Raw genomic sequence first — 9038 nt, 5'->3', positions numbered from 1 at the left:
TTTGGCAGCATTACAAATATGGCTTGATTTTTTACCCTTTAAATTACAATGATCAATAGTACGATAAAGCCAGCTCATTGATATTTGTTGATGTAGCGTGATGTTTATTAACCCGGCAATTCCCAGTGTCACCTACAGGTGACAAAGATTAACGGTAGTTTTAAACATAGAAACAGATATCACTGATAAATATTGATATTATTTATATACAGATAAGATCCTGTTTTATATCAGATTTTATTTTGGCAACGCTAGAATTTTATTAACTAGGGGATTTTTAAAAATCTTTAAGCTGTGTTTTTGATTTTAACATACTGATGTGTGTCTTATGATAAATAAGTTGTTATAAAAATGCCAAACGGTTAAGTATCACAATAATTTTTTTTAATAAATACTGCTAGATATTCAGGCTAACAATATCAGCAAGTATTTTTAGAAAATTATTTTTTCTCTGCCCAGTGTCACCTATTGGTGACCCCGCTATAAAATCGCAACTAGCTACATTTTTTTTTTATTTTAAACTTATTTATAGTGTAAACTAGACGTATATTTACCATTTTTAATAAAAACAAACTGTTTCTCCCTTTGGCGAGGGTATGGGAATTGCCGGGTTAATCTGAAATATTTTTATACAATAAGTAAACAATCAGAGTTTCCAAAGAAAGCCAAAAGAAATTTGAATGGCCTTGGACTCAAGGGGTAACATAAAGCAATCACAGGTCTACAATAATGTTAGAGTCGCCAAAAATTAAACTGATTTTAAGTATATTTTACAACCTGATTCGTCGCATCGATCTTGGTATCTATCTGCCATCATTTTTAATTATCGATGGTAACGTTCCCCTTGTTCTTCGCTATATGATCAAAGAATTTCGGGAAACTTGCCGGAATTTCTTTACAGATAGTGTACTTTTATACTCATATTTTATCCAAGATTTTTAAAGCTAATTACTACCAGTTTCAGTTTTCTGTTGAAAAAAACTCAAAAAATTTAGCTATTCTCAACTTTTTGTCTTTGGTGAGTGACCGACAAGGTTGGCGACCAATTGAAGAAAAAAAGCACAAGGAGGAAGAGTCAGAAAGACATCCTCAAGTCTAGATAAGCCAAGGCGCTATTTAATCTAAACAACTTGTGGTAGATGAGTACCAAAAGTTTTTGGATTCCGTACCCAGGACATCTAAGGCAGCAGCCGAAGACAGAAACAGAAGGGTACAAGCGCAATCGCTCTCAGACAGTGGGAGAAAAATCACCCCAAATAGAATGGTTTCCGTGAAAGATGCCGATCCGACACCCGCAACAACCACCACCACATCTGTCAGACGACCCTTCAACGAGGTGGTGAAAGACAACCTTTTAGTGGCTCTGGCGACTGATAAATACAAATTAATAGAGTTTGTTATGGAACACTTGCTCGCTAATAGGACTAGTACGGCACCTCGTTTTGACTCTGCTGAAATTCATTGGGGCTACCGAGTGATCAAAGGCTTGTACGAGATCTCAAAGGGCTTTCTTAGCAAATACATCGCAAAGATCAGTGGTGCATGGGAATGTTTAAGTCATAAACTAATCCCTGCTCAAGAAATTCCTATGAGACCGCGTACACGAATCCGGTTAGCAAAGATGACAACTGATGCTCATAAGAAGTTGTGATTACAAAAACAACATTCACATGGATGACTGCACATTGGGTTAGGAACGTTTTTTAATAATCGGTTTTTCGGGAATTTTTCCAGATATTGTTACGAAATTTCATGTAGTTGGAACTGAGATGTTTTCGAGTTTATTTACAAATGTTCGGCTTCTAAAGACCACACACTGCCCTCATTACTGGAAGCTGAACAATTGCAAATTATTAAAAAAAAAAACCTTTCTAAACCACTGTTGACTGGTCCATCATCCTCACAGCATAAGGCGATGGAAATACATGCCTAATTCTCGCCATTACCGAATCTAGATCAATCGAGCTTGTGAAGTCGGGTTTTAAGCTTGTCTTCGGGGTGAGGGATGCTAAGGTGATGGTGTTCCGGCCCACATGTAAGGAGAGCAGTGAAGCAGATGAGGTTGACGCTGCAAACTCTCTGCTCCAATAGATGAAGCTCTAGTTCAGATAAATCTACAGTACTCGAAATGTGCTACAGATAACCTTCGGGTACTCTTAGCCGAAGAGAATCTGTTCGTTGGCCTGGTGCAATAACCTATTAACATTTCGGTCGAGCCACCAAAGGTCGAGCTATGAGAAGACAGCTCCTCCTGTCATCTGTTGGGGCTTCTGACGACGTTAACCTGGGCTGTGATGCCAATACCAGGAATTCAATCTATTCAATCTGGGATTGCATGCCTTAATCTCCATTTTAATTTTATTTAAATACATGTTTTTCCATAAGTCTGTTATAGGTTTTCTCAACCTATAAATCTAATAAGCCACATATCGGTCCTTGCAACAACTTTCTCACATTACGAAACGATCACACGAATTTACTTATGACAGCCAATATTGAAATATGAATGTAGATCCAAAGCTACACGTAGGAAAAAAATGAAATACATTATTTTTATATTTAGTTATAATATTTCATTCTGAAATAATATAAAGTAAGATTAAAAATTATGCAAAATAATTAATATGTAGATTTAAATTTTCAACTGAACATTTTTCTGAGTGCACTTAGCTAATACTTTTGTATAATGCATGTTGTTTACTTTATGATTCTGGTGGCATAGTAAGTATAAATACATAAATATATTACAAAAATACAGACATTTGTGGTAAAAAGGTTGTAATAAGTATGTAGTTTTTACTGTTACCGTTTGCCGTTGCTGTTTCTGGTAATGTTGCTGGTGCTGTTGTTTTTATTATTTTTGTTGCTGTTAAAAATTTATGAAAGGCGCTGTATAAAATTATGTATTCTAAAGGATTTTATAGAAAAGTCGTTACTTTACATAACAATTTTATTAAAAGTTTACCCTTGCAACAACTATCACAACCAATTCCACTGCCACACAGCAAATACTCGTACTCTATCTACTTTTAACTGCCGACTTGTATAGAAAAGCCTGTAAGGGTTCAGAGGCAGAGACTTGAAAGCATTAGCCAAACTATGTTTTTGGGGAGAAAAAAACAAAATAATAATAATGGTACCCCAAAATGTATAGTACACAAGGATTTGGTTCAACTTTTCATTTTGTTTTTGTTTTTTGTTATTTTTTGGCAAAAGTCAAAAGGTTTGTTGTTTATAATTCCTAAAGCATAATAGCAGCATAGTAAAGCTAAAATAACTATATACAACAGACAAATTAGTTTTAATAAAATTTTAAATGTTTTATGTTTTTTTAAACAAATATGGATATTAAAATAGAAATACTAAAATTATGTGTTGAAGATAAAACATTTATTTATTTATTGTAAGGCAGCAACACAAATTTATGGAAATATTTTTATATTTTTTAATTTTTAAAACAAATTTCCATAGAAAACAATTTAAATAGATTTTAATAATTTTAGAAAATTTTTGTTAAAACTTTAAAATGTTTACAAGAGTAATAAATTGTTTAATGCATTTATAATTTGCTTAGATAAGTTAAAAAATATATATTTTTTTTATGAAATAGCCAAAAATAAAGTTAACTAGAATATAGAACACTAAAACTAATGGTTCAATCTATGCAAAGTTTGAAAGTTGATATGTAAATATTCAGAAATTTAGAAACAGGATGTTAAATCTTTTTTGCTGAATGATGCTACTTTTAAGATTTGTTGACGCTTAATCAAATAAAAAAGATGTGATTAAATTTTGATAAGAGTTCGATGACTTAGATCAAGACTACACGCAGAGAAAATATATGGTTCGACATGGTTATGACAACTATACTATGTTATTCGTAACAATATATTGTTGTCGTACACAAATAATTTTTATTTTAATTTAATTTCATCAACACTTTAGTTGCTGTAAACATTTTTATGTTCATCGAAATTATAAAGTTCAACATATTTAATATTATTATGTTTCAAACAACTAGAAGAACAATTTTATGTTATTTAAGTACAAGAAATTAAACTTATAAATCTTATGTTTCTATATGCAAAATATGTTTACTTTAAATAGTATTTGTACTTTTTTACCTTTTAAAAATGGTGGTTTTAAAATAAATAAAGCGGATAATTTTGATTGCAGATAAAAGCAATTTAGTAGTTTAAAAATTGTAACAACTCTTTATTTATTAAAATTTACACAACAACTGTTTAAATAGCCAATATGTCTTTTAATACACAATTATAATTCACAAACTTATACAGCACACTTTCAAGACGTTAATTTGTCTTTACTTAACGATGCTTCAAATAAGATGGAATGGTTTGTGACCTCGCGGCCAATTTATATACACTGCATTATCATCTAGATGCATCTTGAAAGCTCTATTTCTGCAATGATCTTAACGGACTAATCTAGTATATTCAAATTCTAGAGCTTTCAATGTTAATGTTCGCAGCTTAAACATTTCGTGTTGCCAACAATGCTAACACTGTATGCTATCAACATCATTGATAAATAGAAGCTTCTACTTATCGACATGTTTATAAACATGATGAATGTTGCAGGCAATACTTTGTTCTCACTATTTATAGAATGCTTTTGCATTAGTGTTTGTTGTCGGTGTTTGTCTAGGCTATGATGTTTTGACAAGTAAAATTTTGTAGAGTCAAGTATCTGTAAATCTGATTCGCTGTCTAGTTTTATTTGTATATTATTTTTTGCTTTGTTTAATTTCAGTGACTTAAATTCTCCCTCTTCTGTACGCGGTCGAGTAGTTCCAAAATAGAAGCACCTACCATACATGACAGTTGCATTTTATTTTCGGGCGGATATAGGTGGTGTAAATAGTGAGGAGATCAGATGGAGTGAATTAAACCTAGACACTTGAATGGTTCTTCGACAATTGAAAAATGTGTTTTGATCAGCGGACATCACATTGTATTATCATGGCCAGAACATCAAGAGCGTCTGATTCCACAATATGATGAACAATACAAATGAAGCGACATGGTCTGTCGTTAGATTTTGTTTCAGCATGCAACACTGAGTCTTGAGAGCGTTGAAAGCGACCCGATTAGTACGACCTCATTCAGAGATTGTTAGAAGGTCCTGATTAAGGGAATCATTCATGTTTTGCCTAATTGCTTCAATCTCCGATAGGCTTGGTCTATAACTGAATTTATAATGGCAAATGTTGTTGTCATCTGTAAACGAAGGGATAGAGTAGGATGATGAACGTAGCCTTGTGATAGCCCTGAATTTGAAATTGAGTGAAGTTAATACTGACACTAATACGGAGTTTTGATAAAAGTGCACCATGCCACATTCTATCGAATACTTACTCCAAAACGGTGAATCAAACGACACCATTTTTCCGATAGGAAGGCTAGAAAGTCTGCGGTAGAGCGTGCTCTACGAAAACCATACTGGCGGTAGTTAAGTAAATTGTTGGACTCCTAATATTTAACCAGATGGTAATTTACCATGCTCTCCATAACTTTGAAAAGTGCAGAACAAATAGCTATTGGAGGGAAATTGTGAAATTGGAGTTAGTAGCCTCTCTCTTTTTACACAGAGAAAACGGATTCGTGATAGCAATGTTGCCAATCGAATAATTCGGTTGCACACATATAATTGTTCAGTTCTATCAACAAAAAGTCACTGATAGAATTTTACACTTGTGTAGCCACAACTGTAAAATTCGGTCACTAATATAGAATCAATCGATTGTCAACAAATTCGGTTACTACCACGAATCTGTTTTTATACCCTACACCACCATAGTGGGGAGGGTATTATGCGTATACCAATCGACTTTTTTTTAAAAAAAAAAGAGAAGTAACACTCAGGCAATTAATATGCCTATATAAAATTGTGTTACTTTCTTTGGAAAGGGGATAGAGAGTAGAAGAAAAGGTGGTGAAAGGAGAAGAAAAGCATTTTAATTGACAACTCTGCAATTGCGCGTTATGTTTGTTATTAGTGAAGGTTGCAGCGCCTGTGGTGGTGAGATGGCGGATTAGTCAAGCCAACAACCTTTATTTAATTATTTTACTTCGGTGGCGTTTTAGTGTTATACCACCGAAGGAGGGCGCTGTGATAAATATTAGTTATTAGTAATCTAATAATTATTATAAACTGATGTTGTTGATTGGCAGCGGCTGGGAATCGAACCCAGGCCACAAATACCATATCATGCTTAATGATCAAACGCGCTAACCAATTAAGCCACAGCACCCTCAACTTAGAATCACTTTCTGAGTCGATTAAACGAAGTCCGTCCGTCTGGTTGGTCGGGCTTGACCGACCATACTTTCTTACTTGTTTATGTATAGGAATTGACGTGACATAAGCAACCCTCCAACATACAGGAAATACTCCGCAATGTATGAAGTGCTGAAAAGGTTAGCTAATTTAAGTACTATCATCGAAGAGCACTGCTTCAATACCGGCGCTGGTAAGCCATCTGTCCCAGGAGACTTATTTATGGCAAGATCCAGTAAAATCCTTTTAACAACATGAGCTTGAAAGAATATATTTAGCATAGTCACTAATACTCTTTTGAGTTCGGGGTTGATCACTTTCGGCAAGTGAGAATTACTTTTGAATAATTCAGCTAAAAGATTATGTGAATGCTTGGTCATCCTTTAAAAGATTCGGAATTATGGAACTAGAATTGCTCATATAGAGCTTTTTTACGCCTTAGCACTTTGACACACGAAGATCTCGCCTTATTACGTAGAGAAGCAGTTTCTGAGTTTTGGACACTATTACCACAAAAGATCTTTTCGCAAGGAACTTCGAATCCCTTCCTTTCTTGTCATAAATTACACTAGCTGTCTTTAAAAAATTCGTTGTTTGTCAGATTTGAATTACAGGTTTTCCATTTCCTAGTATTGCCCATTGTTAAATAATTGCCAGAAATTTTCCAACATCAAGAGCTCGAAAAAATTAAATTAAAAGAACTGAAATAACATTCTCTATTTCCAAATATTCCTGGTTTTATAGCTTTGAAAATCTTTATTACAGATTTATGCTTAAAAAACAGAAATTTCTATGACAAATTGACAGATTTTGTAGTTTAGAGGTGCGTCATTTATTATTTTTCACTTATAACCGTTATTCTATACAAAATAGTCAGAGCATCACCGAAATATATTACAAAGCTTTCAGCTCTATTGTAAACGTAGTACTCTTAATAATCAAACTCATAGTCCAACAATTTGTTCCTTTTAGATTGATATTGGCCTTTCTTTTCTTAAACTCCCCCAAGGTGTTGGTTAATTTGATTTAACATTTTTAGCCAACACTTTACTCTTTTTCCATTACATTTCCCTAACAGCCATTGAAAAACTATTTCTATGTGGACAACATTTTCTATTCAACGTTTTTCTTTTTTTGTAAGTATTTTTTCCACATTTTTTCTTTTTGTTCTCACAACATAAATCAGTGCTTAACAACAAAGTACGTGGTGTTAGAAAAATGAATGTTAAATTTATGTAAATTTTCAGAAGGACAACAGACTACGAGCGACAACTATTCAAATATTTATGTGGATGTGCCATGTGGAGGAGTGGGTGGCAAAATTGTTGTTTGTTGCTAGTAAACTAGTCCAATGTTGCAAGTGTTGCTATAGTTTTTTTTTTGCAGCACAGACGCAAAAAATAAAGTGTTAAAATTGTGAAATATTTATGGAAATAAAGCAGTGAGACAAGTGTTAGCAAATAGGAATTCGAACGAATTTTTTGGATGTTGGAAGACAGTAAAGAAATATTGTGCCAGTAAATAAAATATTGAAATTTGGCAAAGGCCGAAATAAATTTATAAATAATTTAGGACGTGAAATTTAAATCATATAATTTAAAGGAGATCAAAACTATATTAAAAATTATACTACAATTTACTAAGAAAAACAATATTCGACCATAACACAGCCCCGAGCCACGAATTTCAATTGGCTTTAAATCAATAATTGGAAAACGTTCGCATGAATAAAGTGTGTTTCAATAAGTGAGAGATACTTAGAAAAACTTCATTGAATATTTCTTGCAGTATCAATTAAAAGGAATGAACTTCTTCATGTCAATATTTTAGAAAGATAAAGATTAAAATAAAAATTTCACATTTTTGTAAGTCGCCTGGTTTTTGAGAAAACGCACTAGTTCTAAGCCTTTTACTTTGATTCATTTTTATTAAATTTTCTAAACATGGCAAACTTTATCTTTATTCCTTTACTAACAATTAAAATTGTCGACACAACAGCCGATGTACAACTGACAATGTCTAAGAGTCTATTTTTATGTTATCTTTTAGTACATTTTAAGGAAGCTACTGGTTGACATGCTCTCAGTTAAATAAGTTGTAAGCAAGAAATTAATATTAATTTGTTTATTAACCAAATATGAAGAAACTTTAAAGAAAATATCTCTTAAATGCCAACACTCAGCAATTGTTAGCGCTTTCTAGTTTGTAAGGTGATGATGCTCGGAACTTTTTGATCATTAATATACTGTATCAGCAGTGAGACCAACAACATCAAAGCAGCCGATCTCAAGTTTTGCAAATGAATGATTTTTTCGTAGTTGATGCTATAATATTTCTTGATAAAAAAGCTGACAGAGCAAAGTCAAGTTAAATTCAAGGATTGAAAATGATTTAAGTCTCCTTTAGGACCGAGATTAAAATGAGAGTCAGTGGAAAGTACAGACTGATCTCCACAGTTTCAGCATGGGTACCGAAAGTGCAATGATCTCCGCCACAATATTGCTATTCGTTGTAAACGAATTATATAGGAAGTGCGTTTAGAGTCCAACGCAGGCCATATTATCCTGGTAATGACACAGATGAATTCTTGAATTCCACTTTCTTTGGGAAAGTTCGTAATATTGTTATGAAAGTGTACTTGAATTCAAATATAACGAATTTATCGACTGGTTTAAAGTTGCATAATGTTCCTCAACTGCAATTAATATATATGTGGGTATAATTGACATAGCTGTGGA

At 33.1% G+C, this 9038-nt stretch overlaps 1 protein-coding gene across 1 annotated transcript; it reads left to right on the top strand.

The window, feature by feature from the left end:
• Positions 1-1261: 1261 nt before the first annotated feature.
• On the top strand, positions 1262-1651 carry LOC135950794 (uncharacterized). The gene has a single exon (XM_065500322.1). The coding sequence runs from the start codon at positions 1262-1264 to the stop codon at positions 1649-1651; it is 390 nt and encodes a 129-aa protein (XP_065356394.1).
• Positions 1652-9038: the final 7387 nt, after the last annotated feature.

The sequence above is a fragment of the Calliphora vicina genome, chromosome 2 (genome assembly GCF_958450345.1).
Source record: "Calliphora vicina chromosome 2, idCalVici1.1, whole genome shotgun sequence".
NCBI classification, from domain to species: Eukaryota; Metazoa; Arthropoda; class Insecta; order Diptera; family Calliphoridae; genus Calliphora; species Calliphora vicina.
Note: the sequence above shows the minus strand (reverse complement) of the source record. Positions and strands in the feature narration are given on the sequence as shown.

Excerpts from the sequence above, each read along its gene's own strand:
- LOC135950794 (XM_065500322.1), top strand. The coding sequence starts at position 1,262 with ATGGTTTCCGTGAAAGATGCCGATCCGACACCCGCAACAACCACCACC.